This window comes from Alnus glutinosa, chromosome 13 (assembly GCF_958979055.1).
Source record: "Alnus glutinosa chromosome 13, dhAlnGlut1.1, whole genome shotgun sequence".
In the NCBI taxonomy this organism is placed as follows: Eukaryota; Viridiplantae; Streptophyta; class Magnoliopsida; order Fagales; family Betulaceae; genus Alnus; species Alnus glutinosa.
In genome coordinates this window covers 3547324-3562783 of record NC_084898.1, presented here as the reverse complement: position 1 = coordinate 3562783, position 15460 = coordinate 3547324, and the positions used below count along the sequence as shown (strand labels likewise).

Sequence of the window (15460 nt, the reverse complement as noted above, 5' to 3'; positions counted from 1 at the left end):
ATACGACTAAAAAAAAAGAGTTCGGGAAAATGTTTTTTTTTTTTTTTTTCATTTTTTATTATAGATATTTTTGTTATTTTTTTGCACAAAAAACAACATTGCAACGTTGTCTAATGGTAATTTAGAGAGAACATGCCACAAACTGAAAGTTCGAGTGGCCATTGTCCCATTGCAAATTGCTTCATCGTTAGACGGGAGGATAAATATACTTTTCCCTAAACTAAAATAGAAGAAATAGCATTCTTTCTGGTCATTGTCATCTACACATTCACAGACTCTCGACTTATCATTGATCCACATCGGCCTTATTTGAACGAGAATTGAACAACATAACCATCCACAAGTAAAGGCCAGGAGGAGGATTGAAGGCGCATCAACTATCTGCTTCTCTCTTATAAACAAAACAAAGCAGTACTGATTTACAGTGGAAAAATACCATGAATTAAGCACTGTTACTTCATTGCAGTAGTTCTATATCCAGAAACTGATTAAAAAGAATTTCAAGAGAATGTTTATACCAGCAGCCGATCCGGAAGGGTGCTTTGAAATTGCGCCTATGCAAGGTTGAAAAAATGGAAGGCAATTGCTGCTATACCACTGCAATTTCTGATGCTGGTGTGACTCTAATGCTCCAAGCCTGAGTGATCAGAAATATGCATACACTTGCAAAGAAGTACTTAAGTTTTGCCAGCTTGAAGCTCTGGTAGAGATAGCTTTCTCAGCTTTCTGTCATGATTGAGCATGGCACTTACACTCTCAACCACCAAAATAATCTGCAGAGAACTCCAGAACACTCATTATTAGAGAAGGTCAATCCAATGTTTTCGAAGGATATAACAGCTGATAACTTCTTGGGAATCATTTGATATTTTACTGAAATTTCATATTTTGAGCAGATATTCCGGTTTTCAACAGGAGTAGTGCATTTTACTAGAGCTCTATCTTTTGATCGACAATCCTCAACTTTTAAAATTTTGGACTGACAAGCATAATGAACTCCCACTTTTGAAAATAAAAAGCAACAATTTCAATTTATTTAAAATTAATTCTGTTAAACCTTAAATAAATTATAATTCAAAATTTTAGCTAAAACTCACTATAACATAGATGAAAAATTAAATGGTCAAAAATCAGCCAGAAAGTAGCAATAACAAAACTTGATGGCTTGGGTCCTCTGGACTCTATATACACCTTTAACTACCTTTACTGGTGGCTTGAATTCTTGGCATCCGTGCCATGAATCAATAGGCCTGCATCTTAGCGTTTAATTTTGGGTCGCCCAGCCCTAGTTGATGTAATTTCTTTTTCACGTATCTAAAAAAAAAAAAATTCTAGGACATTATCATACTGACAAGACTAATTTCTTAAAGCTTGTTACGTTATATGGAATCATGATGGTGATGATTAACTTCCTGTTAATGCTTGACTCCACCGTAAATGATTGTTATGACAAAGACTAGAATTCATGTTTTTCCCTCCTTAGCAACTGCAGTTCTGAATCATCTGATACTATCAAATTCACATCAAGGAAAGTGTATAATTGACTACAAATAACAAACCTGCAAGCAAGCATAAGCCATTGCAGTTGCAAAATAGAAGTTTGCATTGCCAGTACCCTGCAAGTTTAATTAAATAAGTCACCATCTAGAAAAGGAACATCTTTACACATCTGACCATTGAGATCAGCTTCAAAGAGCCATACCCTCCATATCCATAGGTTGTGCATCACAGGGCTAAGGAGAGAAACCCCAATGTAACCACAGAACAGGAAGAAAGAGAATTGCATATCTGCACGTCATGGAAGACAAAGTTTAGATATCAAACCGAGTCTAAATAAGTAGGTAACAAAAGAGAACCTGCTAACTTGCCTGCGAGTTCGTTAACAAACAACCCCAGCAAACCCAAGTATAGAGCTGAATCTCCAACCTAATTGAAATTCAAACATGAGAAGCCAGGGAAGAACCAGTTAGCTTCTTAACATAACATAAATTCAGAAACATGAACAATAAAAATGTTTAAAAAAAAGAAACCCAATTAAGTATCAGTTCTGGAGGCTAAGGGGGGTTGTCAAAACGACAAGACCAGACTTGAGATAAGAAAAATTGAAATCTCTCTGTGAACCCTTTTGGAAGCTTGCAGTTTTATCTTATAATTTATAAGTAGCTGTTTTTTTCCTGTATTTGTATTAAGATACCGTGAAGATATGTCATATGAGTAGAAGTAGATAACAAGGGAGGAATTACCGACTCCTATTAGTGATGAGTCTTTACTAAGAGAGATTTTATGAACCTATATTGCATGTATGAAATTTTTCGAACAAAAAAAAATGATATTTCAGGAGAACTCGCATAACATACCGAAAAAGTTGCTATCTCATTGACTGAATCAATATCAACTGACAGTAAAACTTCTCTTTTCAAATTTCTAGGCCAGAATCTTCTCTCCTAATTTCAAATTCTTGACCTAATTTAAAGGAACTCATAAATGCACCAGATTCCAAACTACGGTAAAACTTAGCTTTCCAAATTGTGAAGGAGCTCTGCTGGCCAACAGACCTTAATGTTCTTTTCTAGTGTTTTAGTATTTAGCTAGTACTATATATAAGTAATAATTATTTACCATACCTAAGATCGTAAGCTGACCTCATTTTTTGTTAAGTGAGCAATAAAAATAAAAGGACAACTTTTGCAATATCTATGGATCAAACTGCACAAGAAAACCTCTAAGCCTGGTAAAAATCAAACTTAAATCAAGTAAAAGAGAACTTACGGAAGGATAAGACTTAAGCATTGAAGAGATTGCAATGTACACAAAAGCCAGAAAGTAGGGGCGGTGTTTCAGCCGTATGGCTAATGGCAGTATCATAAACAGAATATTCCCATGGAAAACTATCAGAAAGAAATTTCTGAAGAAATCAAAAACTTCCGCAAAGAAATACCTGCAGTAGAACATCAGACAGATGACTATATAAGTCCAACAACTTAAAAACGCAGGATTTTGCTACATTACAGCAGTGTTATTTTTAGGACTCACCATAGGACACCGATATTAGGAGACAGATCTTGCACAGTAAGCATGAAGCCGTATGTTCTGCAAAACCACCCATGCATATAGGAAAAATTAAGATAGCTTATTAGACCATATGGTAACATTTTTTAAAGCAAGAAATCCAATTCAAGAAAAACAATTATGGTATATATAATGTCTATATGCATGAAAAAAGGTCCATTAGAGAAGAACTTGTATTGGTGGGACACTGAATCTCAAATCTCAAGCACAAGATTTGTTTAGGAAATAAGACCATAGAGATTGCTTGGGGTATCAATGTAGTAAATAAAACCCCAATCTATACAAAAGAACTAAACTTTGCAGTAGCAAAATCCTCCTGTTATTCGGTGAGCTATCCACCAAACTTTGGGCTTCAATTTTAGAGCAACATAAAATATAAGGACCCTTGTGCATGAGTTTATTTTTACATGCAGTAGCTATAGCCTCAACATTGTATGATCTTTACTAAGTTTATTCAAACTACTCGTATTCTTATACACCAGAAATTTTTTTGAGATATCTTTATCAGCCAAGTTAAGTGCTTGACTTGTTATTATACTCAGATTAGCCAGCCACTCTAGCAATCAGCCTACTATTTGTTCCTTGACCCAGCAAACAAGTCCAACTCCTCAAGTGACATCGATATATCCTTTTTTTTTTTTGATAAGTAGACATCGATATATCCTATTTTGCACTTCTTTTATAAACACAGGCAAACAAATCATAGAGATACTGTTCTGAACTACTGCAATATCTCAATGCAGAGCACCAGTGCAGATTTTTATTATATCAACATATACCTTTTAAACAACTCCCAGAGACCACCATACTGTTTAACAGATACTCCACATAGAACTAACACATAGACTGACCACAAAGAAGTCCAGAATAAGAAATGTATGATTGGTCTCCAGGAGAAAACATGTGGTATTTCTGGTCGATCCATCCATTCCTCTCTATCTTCAGAAGGATTATCTCCAACTTCAATGTATCTTCGTGGCATGAACAATTTCCTAGGAGGAGTATCTGGACCATATCCTAATAAAAGAATCGCCTGGAACAAAAATGATGATAAAGACCCAAATATACATAAATTGTAAATTTAAAGAACTTGTGCGTGTTTTTATAAAGGATTACTATTTTAATCAAACACAATAAGGAAAATAAAGGCATACCGGAATAATCAGAATTACAGGATACAGGGAAAGATGTGTTGCCATGACCCATCCAAAAGCAGCCAAGGGAGCTAGTCCTGAATTCCACCAGAAAAAAATAAATAAATAAATAAATAAAAATTTAAAAGCTAGCAAAAAGCTACAAATAAACAAGCCTCAAATACATCTTCATCCATCTCTATGTCAATTGCCAATAATCCCACCAAGAAAAATATATATCATGGAGAAGAAGTTTGATGAAAGGGCAATCAGAAATTAATACTATCACAAAAAACTGCACTTGGTTCATGGGATTTGGATGTTCTTGCATGGTACAATCACCACATGATATGAGACGTCAACTTTGTCTCAAGGAATCAATTGATCATTGCCTAAGTTAGGATTACAACACTAGAGACAGTTGAGAACTCCATGTAGTCATAAGATGACTGTGATCCAATGCATATGTGTGTGCATGTTTCCATCTTTATAGGCATTCACTGTTGCACTATGTTAAAGACATATCTACCCCTCAGCTAGATATGTCTTCTCGAGATAAAGTTCCTAATTCTATGCGATCTCAAGATGAAGATAAAACCTAGATTATAGGAACTAGTGATAAGATAATATTTTGAATTCAAATACTCAGATTAGATTGTAGTGTTTCATTCCTATCAGAACTGTAGTCTCCTAAACTCATGTAACTATGTTCTAGTTTCTCTATATATACAAACAGCCTCTACCAACATTTGGTAAGGCAGCACAAAGCATAAACACAAGATCCTCATATTTTATATGGTATCAGAGCCACAACAGTGACTCACGTCCTCCTCCTTCTTTTTTCTTTTTTTTTCCTTCCCACGTTTCAGTCATGTTTTCCTCAAACCCAGCCTCACAACCACCACCTGACACCAACCCTCCTCCTGTTGTTGTCTCCACCCACTACCAAACACCTCTGTTGGTGACCTTCACCAATTTTAATCCTACCAAACTCACCAACGTTAACTACCCGGTTTGGCTGCCTCAGATCGTTCCTCACCTCAAAGGCGGCAACATATTTGGTTATGTTGATGGTTCCACGCCCTGCCCTCCTCCCACTGTGACATCCACCAAAGATGGTGTTTCCACCACGTCTCCCAATCCGGCCTTCCTCCATTGGAGCATGCAAGATCAACTGCTGCTCGGAGCTATTAACTCAGCTCTTTCCGAAAAGATGCTGACCCATGTCACTCGCTGTGCCACCTCCCGAGATGCATGGACAACCTTGGAGACTCTTTTCACGTCTCAGACGAAGGCGCGCACCATGCAAGTGCATTATCAATTGGCGACTCTTAAGAAAGGATCTTCCTCCATCGCCGACTACTACCACACATTTCAGACGTTGTGTGATGCCCTTGCTGTCGTAGGCCAACCTCTCAATGGCTTTGAGAAGGTGTCCTTCCCTCTAGCTGGCCTAGGCTCTGAATTTGATCCCTTTGTAACTTCTGTTACAACCAGAGCCGAACCACTCTCTGTGGACGAAATCTACGGTCATCTCCTCTCTCACGAGACGCGCTTAGAGCAGCATCAAGCCTCTCTTGATCTCTCTGTTGCTGGTGCAAACTTTGCTTCCCGAGGCAACTCTTCTCCACACTCAAATTGTGGCATGCGTGGTTCCCGCGGTAATCACTCTTCTGGCCGTGGCTTCTCTGGCACTTCCAGGCCATTTCGTGGCAGAGGCCGTGGACACTCCTCTGGTCGTAGTTCCTCCTCCAACCGCCCATTATGTCAGGTATGCAACCGTTATGGTCACGTTGCCCTGGATTGTTACAATAGGTTCAATGAGGCCTACACTCGAGAACAGCCTTCTCAGGCTCAGGCCTATCTCTCTACTCCATCCAGCAGCACTGATCAGAACTGGTACCCGGATTCTGGAGCTACACACCATCTGACATCTGATCTGGCCAATTTAAATATCAAGGCTGAAGACTACTTGGGCTCAGATCAAATCCGTATTGGCAACGGTAAGGGGCTCTCAATCAAACACATTGGTACAACTCGACTCTCTACTCCTAATTCTCATTTTGATCTCCTTGATATTCTGCATGTTCCTCAAATATCCAAGAATCTCATCTCTGTTCAGAAATTAACCAAAGATACTAATACGTTTTTTGAATTCCATCCATCCCATTTTTTCTTAAAGGACCGACGCACGGGGAAACTCCTCCTCCACGGGCTGAAAAAACATGGACTCTATCAATTTTTTCCTTCCGCAAATAAACATCCCCGTCGTGCCATGGTGGGTGAACGTGTTTCTGCTTTTCAATGGCACTCACGGTTGGGCCATCCCACCTTGAAGATTGTCCGCCGTGTGCTTTCTCGTTTTCAGCTTCCAGTTGCTTCTCCAAAAGACTACATTGTTTGCACTGCCTGCCTTAGTGCAAAGAGCAAGCAACTCCCTTTTTCTTCAGCTTCCGGATCTGCCAATTGTCCTCTTGATTTAATCTATACTGATGTATGGGGACCAGCCCCTGTTAGCTCTAGATCTGGTGCCAAGTATTATGTTTCTTTTCTTGATGCTTACAGCAAATATACTTGGCTTTATCCAATTTCCTTAAAGAGTGATGTTCTTTCAGTTTTCTGCACCTTTAAATCTTATGTTGAACGGTTTTTCAATACCAAAATGAAAGCACTTCAATCCGATTGGGGTGGTGAATACCGCCATGTCAACAACCTCCTCAAGCATCTTGGCATTCAGCATCGTGTGTCTTGCCCACATACTCACCAACAAAATGGTGCTATCGAACGGAAACATCGACACATCGTCGAAACCGGTCTAGCACTACTCTCTCATGCTCATTTACCCTTAAAATTTTGGGATGATGCTTTTTCCACTGCATGCTATCTAATCAATCGCATGCCTACCACAGTTCTACAAAATCATTCTCCATTTGAAACACTTTTCAAATGTTCTCCGGATTATCCCTTCTTACGCACCTTTGGTTGTCTATGTTGGCCCAACTTACGTCCATATAATTCAAACAAGTTTCAGCCACGTTCTGTCCCTTGTTTATTCCTCGGCTATAGTCCTCTTCACAAAGGCTACAAATGCCTCCACTTGCCCACAAATCGCCTCTACATCTCAAGAGATGTTATTTTCAATGAATCTACTTTTCCATATACTCTCTCCCTCATCCTCCCTTGAGTCTAACTCTTGCAATACTCGGCAACAGCTCTCCCTGCCCATTCTCCTACCACAGTCAGCAGCACAACTCCCCCAACCTGTCCTAGAGCCCTCCTCTCCAAATTCCTCTCACTCTCTGCACTCTCCATCACTGCAGTCCCTCTCTTCAGCATCTTCTAGCTCTGCCGATTCCCCACTTCCAGCTGATTTTTCAGCTTCTTCAACTCCTCCTTTAGTTCCACCTGCTTCTTCACATCCCATGGTTACTCGTGCTAGAAATAACATCTCCAAGCCTAGAGAGTTTACAGATGGTCGAGTTCGGTACCCCCTCCCGAGAGCCCTGCTTGCCGAGTCCTCTCCTGTTGAGATAGAGCCTACTTGTCACTCTACAGCCGTGAAGGATAAACATTGGAGAGCTACCATGAACACCGAATTTGATGCTTTACTACAGAACCAGACTTGGACCCTGGTTCCTCCTGAATCAGCTTCTAATATAATTGGCTGCAAATGGGTTTTTCGGATCAAACGGAAGGCTGATGGCTCGATTGAAAGGTACAAAGCAAGGCTAGTTGCTAAGGGATTTCATCAACAACCAGGCATTGACTATGGTGAAACCTACAGCCCTGTGATCAAACCTACTACGGTACGCATTGTTCTATCAATTGCTCTATCCAATGGCTGGCCGATTCATCAAATTGACATACAAAATGCCTTCCTTCATGGAAATATTTCTGAAGTGGTATACATGTCTTAGCCTCCCAGTTTTCCTCATCCTCAGTTTCCATATCATATTTGTAAACTCAAAAAGGCTTTATCTGGCCTCAAACAAGCCCCAAGAGCTTGGTTCTCCAGACTTAGTGGTAAACTATTGGAGCTTGGTTTTCATGGATCCAAATCAGACACATCTCTCTTCATCTATAAGTCGGCTGCTTACACTACTCTAGTACTCATTTATGTATATGACATTCTAATCACATCATCCAAACCATCTGCAGTTTCTACACTTTTACAGACATTGAAACAGGAATTTGCTGTCAAAGACCTCGGGAAACTCCATTTTTTCCTAGGAATTGAAGTTCTTCCAAGCTCCACTGGTTTTATCCTGTCTCAGCATCAGTACATTTTGGACATTCTCAAAAGGACCAAAATGATTGAGGCCAAACCGATCAACTGTCCAATGGCATCTTCCACTCACCTCTCGGCTTTTGAAGGTGATTTATTCTCTGATCCAACTTTATTCCGCAGCACAGTAGGTGCATTGCAGTACCTCTGCATCACAAGACCGGACATCTCATTCTGTGTGAACAAACTTGCTCAATTCATGCATAATCCCACGGATCTACACTGGCAGGCTGTAAAGAGACTCTTAAGGTATCTCAAGGAAACAGTTCAGTATGGTCTTCACTTCTACCGTGCACCAACAGCCTCCATTGAGGCCTACTCCGACGCAGATTGGGCTGGAGACCAAGATGATCGTCGCTCTACGGGTGGATATTGTATTTTCCTTGGAAAAAATCTTATTTCATGGAGCTGTCGAAAGCAACACACTTTTGCACGCTCCAGCACCGAGGCCGAATACAAATCCCTAGCAAACACTGCAGCTGAACTCTCCTGGATTATGTCTCTCTGTTCTAAACTTGGGCTCAGCTTTACACGTCCTCCTACACTATGGTGTGACAACATCGGAGCTACTTACCTATCTTCAAATCCAGTTTTCCATGCACGAACAAAACATGTCGAAATTGACTTTCATTTTGTTCGAGACATGGTTGCTAAGAAGACCATCCGCATTCAATTCATCTCCAGCAAGGATCAACTAGCGGATGTTCTCACCAAGCCTCTCTCCTCCGCCCGTTTTGCTTTCCTTCGTACCAATCTCAACGTTCTCCCTATACCGTTGAGATTGCAAGGGCATGTTAAAGACATATCTACCCCTCAGCTAGATATGTCTTCTCGAGATAAAGTTCCTAATTCTATGCGATCTCAAGATGAAGATAAAACCTAGATTATAGGAACTAGTGATAAGATAATATTTTGAATTCAAATACTCAGATTAGATTGTAGTGTTTCATTCCTATCAGAACTGTAGTCTCCTAAACTCATGTAACTATGTTCTAGTTTCTCTATATATACAAACAGCCTCTACCAACATTTGGTAAGGCAGCACAAAGCATAAACACAAGATCCTCATATTTTATACACTACTAGGCAGTAGAGACACATTTTTTATAATAAGATTAAAATCTTTTCATAACTATGTCGCAGAAACAGTACCTACGCCCTGGCCTCATGCGTAGGAAATGTCTACCATTTGAGTGTCTATGTGATTTAAGTGAATGAAATTTCAACCAGTTTAATGTTGATTGCTACGCAACCTAACTTCAGCAAGCCAGTGTCCAATTAGCAATTATGAACAAATATGCCAGACAAACATCGAAAGAAGTTTTGGAAAAAGTTATGCAAAGACCAAACTCAAAATGTTTCGAGTTTAACACAAGCCTGAAATCAAAATATATCAGCTACTATGAAGAGAATACAAACATGAGAGAAAAATAGAATATTAGGTTTCTCTTTTCTAATACCTTTCCCTGTTTTTTGGTTTGTGGTTTGGAGGACAGAGGTCACTAGTATGATCATTTGAGGAAAATATGGTTCTCATAAACAAACTTGAAAGTAGGGATGTACATGCGGGTACAGTTATTTGCAATATCCGTAACCGCATACGCAAAATGCGGATATCACTTTTAGATATCCGCATCAGCAACCACATCATGTTTCTACTAACCGCGTATTTTAGTCTTTTGAGCCTATTTGGGTCTCTATTATGGCTTATTTTAAACGATTTTAAAAATAATTTGGGCCGATTTTTAGTGTTTTGGACTTGTTTTTATTTTATTTTATTTTTTAAAGAACTAATCTGTTGAAAATATATTGGCAGCAAATAACACAAAACATAGCTATTTATCTAAAAGAACAAAATCAGAGATACTCCAAAAGATGATAAATCTCTTATCAAACATGCACATACACAGTTACACACTTTGGTCATATGTCTACACTTCTCACTCCCAATGAAAAGTTTCAAGTTTTTTGAGAAAAGGCCATTAGGAAACCTTTTCCAAGTAAAAGATGGTGGCTTTGGGCTTTGGTGGCGTCACAGTGAACTGGTCAAGTGAATGAGTGAACTATGAAGAAAAAAACTTCAAACAATGTAAGCATAACCTATACCTAATCCAAAACGACGTCGTTTTGATAAATTTATTAAATATAATATACATATTATTATATAAAAGGTATGTGGATGCGGTTATTATTCGCGTCTGCATACCCCTAAAACTGCTATATGCATCCGCATATGCGGATATTGGTTTTTAATAACAACATTCGCATGTGCGGATAGCGGATAGTTGTAGATAACGGATGCGGGCAATTAATATCCGCCCGCATGTACACCCGTACTTGAAAGCAAAAATTACTAAGTTAATCTCAGAAACCCAAGCAGACAATGAAGACTTAAGTGCAATGCAACAATTGTTAGCATCTTACCTGTACATGCTCCATAAAGGGACAAAATGATGGCCAGATTTTCAACTGGGGATGTGGACAAACCCACACATGCGACTATCGTGAAAGGATTCCATAAGTACACAAGAGCAGCAATATCTCCAGAAGGAATGATCTCTACAAACAACACAAACACTGCAGTTCATCAGCTTTTGAAAGATGAATCAAAACACAAGTAATTTATGTAGATCAATCAAAACACAAGTTTCTAGTAGAAGTACCATATGCGAATAGGTTTATTTGGAAGGGAAGGGGTGGGGAACACGGACTCGGACTCTTATAACAGTCACTTCCAACAGTCAATCCATCTGCCTGTAAAGATTCCAAATTTTCTTTATTTTCCTCTGCCCTCAAACCATTTAAAAGAGATCTCAATGGGAGGGGAATTTAGTGGCATAAACACTGTGCCATGATGAAAATTCACAATACCCTACTCAAAATACTTCGCTAGCTTGAATATTCCAGTACCATCTCAGCTGATCCAAGAGTCATATAATGCAACAGCCCCAGAGGTAATTTTCCTCGCGTACACGTCTAAACCACCAACACTGTTCAAACTTATTTATGGCTTAATAGGGCAACTATTATATCTATCAAAAGCATAAATCTTTTTAATCTTCCATCTCCATCAACAAATCAGCTACACACTAAATCTAAGAACACCTTTTTTTTTTTGGCTGTCCAACAATCTGCGACTCTGCAAGTTGAAAAGCTTGATTCAATTGTTCATTATTCTCTAGCATCTTTCTTGTACCAACATTCTCATTATCTAAAAATAAATTAAAAACTTTACTGGAAAATTCTAATCACATCAGAGCCTAAAAGAAGTATCCTCATTAACTATTACAATTACCTGACTTTTCCGGTAATTTAAAAAGGCCTAGAAGTTTCAAACTCTGACCATATGCCATCTGAAGTTTCTGGCCACTAGCACGAATGAGCATGGCATTGATAATATCTGCAATCACAAAAACCAAACTGTATCCAAGAGTGTGTTGATATTTACTGCCTCACCAAATATGCAATATAAGTTAAATAAGGAACAAAGAAAAATGAGTAACATCCAAGTCACTTGGAAAAAGGAGATGGAACAAACACACAAGATTTTGAGCTGTCAAACACACAAGATAGAAGTGAATTTTTGTTTCGCCAATTTCGAGTACGAATATGAAGGCACAAGTTCGCAATTAACAATCATAATAGAATTACCATACTGTCACTAACATGGTTAAAAATACAAAAACACCGAGAGCAATGTCAGAGATGTTGTAGCCTGGCAACTTGATAGGCAAGCCACCCAATAGACGTTGTATTCTTGCAACTGAACATGTTCAAATGGCTCTTATTCAAAAATGACACAAACACAAAACAAAACGCCACCCAGCAAAACAAGAGCACCAAACCCAAAGATCTTATCAATAAAACGAAAACGCGTTTATCAATTTTTTTCATTCTTATAGAGCTTACTAACTAACAAAAATGAAATAATGTTGGCGAAGTGGTGTTACCACAGAGATCATGTATAAAAAGTTGTTTCACATTATGATATGACGCTATCAAAGCATATCCGAAGTATCAATCTAATACACAAGTGCACAAAAATGGAACACATAATATATTTGTTCCAATCGTGCGACAATTATCACTAAAGATTGGACAATTACGATTTAGCATACGAGATAAACATCCAGCTGAAAAAATATATACATAGTTATAGGAAAAAGAGGTAAGAGATACATGTTACCTGCACAGAAGATGATCAGGTTGCCCTTCGATTCTGCACCATCCGATAAATAGTTCAATAAAATTACCACACAAATAAAAACCGATTTCTTCAACACATTCTATTCAACTAAAGCACCAGATTTCAAAATTATCTATGGCTCTGTTTGGCAGCGTCGATACTCGATACCCGTTTACCTAGATCATATTACGCTCTGTCAAATTCATAGAATCTAGCTTTATACAATTTCACCTTAAATTCAGAACTCTAATTCGAAGTTGAACCGGATTTGAAATGAAGGCCTATTTAAATCGCATGGAAGCATAAAGAACCGCATACATTCATTTTGCTATGATTGGACTGTAGTTTAGGCTAATTTGTGGTACCTTTGGACTGTGAGTGGCCCGAGAAGTGACAGTAGCAATGGAGAGCCATGGTACATAGATCCTTAACAACAAAAATACACAAAATCAGACTCAAAATTTCGCACAATTTCAAACAAACAAAAAGAGGAAAAGCAATGGACCTGCGTAGGGAGACATCGATGACTGTTTCAACCAGTAACCCTCGGCCACTGCAAAATTAGCAAACAGAAAAACGAATTGCATTAAGGTAAAGATCTATGAATGGAATTAACTGTGTGTGAAGAGAGCAAGCGAGAGAGTACGGCGGCGAAGGCTGGTGAGAGGCGTGGAGACTTCGGGGCGAGAAGCGATGTTGAAGTTTTTGGGAAAGTATATAAGGATGAGTCTGAAAATGGCTGAGGCTATTACCCAATGCCAAAACCATGGCTGCTTCTTCTTCTTCCTGCTCTGCTCTTTAGCCTCCATTTTTTCCCTGTGTTTCTTTGTCGGACCAGAGAGCTGAATTTGAAGTTTCAGGGGATCTAGCTTAGCTACAAAACGTCGCCGTTTAGAGATTAAGCATTAAATTTGATGAAAAATAAGTAAGGGTGCGTTTGGGATTGCGATTTCGTAAATAATAAGTACGATTTTAAACCAAATCGCATAACATAAATTGTTTGAAAACTGTGTTTTTAAAAATTGCGATTTGAAAACGCAGAAAAATCTGTTTTTTTAAATCACAGGTGAAATTGTGCTTTTTTTAAACCGCATAATTTTAAAGGCTAATTTACAATTTTAAATGCTAAATTGCGATTTTGCCAAACTCTTAACTGCATTTTTAAAAACCAATTTTTTCATATCGCACATTTTAAAATCGTGATTTTAAATTGCACTTTTTAAAATCGCAAACCCAAACGGACCCTAAATTGTCCTCAAATAATTTGGACTCTACTTTAAAAAAAATTTCCCTTTGTCAAAATTTAACCGTTAAGTTTGATGAAAAAATAACTAAACTGTCCTATGTAAAAACCAAAGTTCATTATGACATTAAGGACAAATTAGTTATTTCATATATTCTTAATAGCTTATTAGGGAAAAGAATTTGAAATGGAAATGAATCGTTTCACAACGAGTCATGTTATATACACATCACTTGTACATCTTTTATTTTGTTGCATTAAATACGATGCCACATAATTTTAAAAATGTTAAATGACGTGGCAGTATATTTCCTATTTGATTTGTAAACTTAAAACTATTTCATGATTTTGATAAAGGGACAAATTAACATTAAAACTTCAAAATAAGGTTTGAATTGCATTGAGTTAAAAATTGTGGGAGCAATATAAGAAAAAATTTGTTAAACTTTTTATTTTTGGCCTTTTGTTTTCTGTTATCGGAACACAAATATTAACAAACAATCCAAAGCACAAAATATTCATAAAAACACAAGAAAAAAAAAAATTAACATTTATGTCACCTATGAAAATTTTTTGAAATTAAAAGCAAAAAATACCCCAAAACACATTAATAATTTGAGGGGGAAATGTTATTTATTATTCTACATATTATATTAGTATTTTTAAATTAGATAGTAAAACTTTGCTATGTCAACATTTATCGCTTTTATGAACTTAGTTTTTAGTATCTTATTACATTATATTTTAAAAATAATAAATATTAATGCGCTAAAATTTATCTAACCTATTTGAATAAGTATACTTGGTAATTCCTTTAAATATATATATATATATATATATATATATATATATATATATATATATATATATATATATATATATATATATATATATATATATATATATATATATATATATATATATATATATATACTTGGTAATTATTATAAATTCAGGCTTACAAAAGAATATTACATATTCAGTCTCAATCTTTCACAAATAATGCTAGAGATTATCTTATTAAAGGTAACGTGCTTTTTAAAATTACCATTGGATCAAAATTCAATAATAATTTATGTCAAATCTAATGATGATTTTAAGAGCCAAATCAATTTGAAATAATAAAAAAATGGTCTTTAGCAATTCTAGTCTTTCACCTTGTAAAGTCATTTTTGTGAAGAAAAAAAAAAATGTAAAATCAGTTAATGTGGTTGACCAAAATTACAAATCCCTCCCTGTCGATTCGAAGTCGAGAGATCTCTGGGATATGCCAAAAAAACAATTTAGTCCTAGAATCAAATTCTGTTAAAATATTTTACGAATTCCGTTAGGTGCCACATCAATACTAATAAAATAACGACACATGTCATTCTTAATAAAATATATATATATATATATATATATATAAAAAACTTAAAAAAACCATTAAAAAATTGACACATGTCGTTATTTTATTAGTGCTAGTGTGATACCTAACGGAATCAGTTAAATGTATTAATAGAATTTGATTCTAGAAACTAAATTATTATTATTATTATTATATT

At 37.0% G+C, this 15460-nt stretch overlaps 1 protein-coding gene across 2 annotated transcripts; it reads right to left on the bottom strand.

Moving 5' to 3' along the window:
• Positions 1-362: 362 nt before the first annotated feature.
• LOC133854689 (uncharacterized) lies at positions 363-13517 on the bottom strand. Of its 2 annotated transcripts, none has more exons than XM_062290944.1 (14): positions 13320-13517; positions 13179-13226; positions 13039-13099; positions 12674-12706; positions 11783-11907; positions 10912-11046; positions 4224-4300; positions 3849-4102; positions 3034-3090; positions 2770-2938; positions 1869-1926; positions 1703-1788; positions 1560-1616; positions 363-773 (listed from the first exon to the last, which is right to left on the bottom strand). In XM_062290944.1, exons 1-14 carry the CDS (start codon positions 13480-13482, stop codon positions 678-680), a joined length of 1419 nt encoding a protein of 472 aa, XP_062146928.1. In that variant the 5' UTR covers positions 13483-13517; the 3' UTR covers positions 363-677. The 2 variants fall into 2 exon arrangements, with proteins under 2 accessions (XP_062146928.1, XP_062146929.1); XM_062290945.1 differs by having other exon boundaries at positions 11783-11887; positions 13320-13411.
• Between the last annotated feature and the right edge of the window lie 1943 nt (positions 13518-15460).

What these genes read in the sequence shown, in the direction of transcription:
- LOC133854689 (XM_062290944.1), bottom strand. Translation starts at nt 13,482, where the DNA reads ATGGAGGCTAAAGAGCAGAGCAGGAAGAAGAAGAAGCAGCCATGGTTT. An exon ending in CCTGATCATCTTCTGTGCAG is followed by an intron (nt 11,908 to 12,673) that starts GTAACATGTATC and finishes TCTTGGATACAG; the next exon opens with TTTGGTTTTTGTGATTGCAG. An exon ending in GTTTGTTAACGAACTCGCAG is followed by an intron (nt 1,789 to 1,868) that starts GCAAGTTAGCAG and finishes CATGACGTGCAG; the next exon opens with ATATGCAATTCTCTTTCTTC.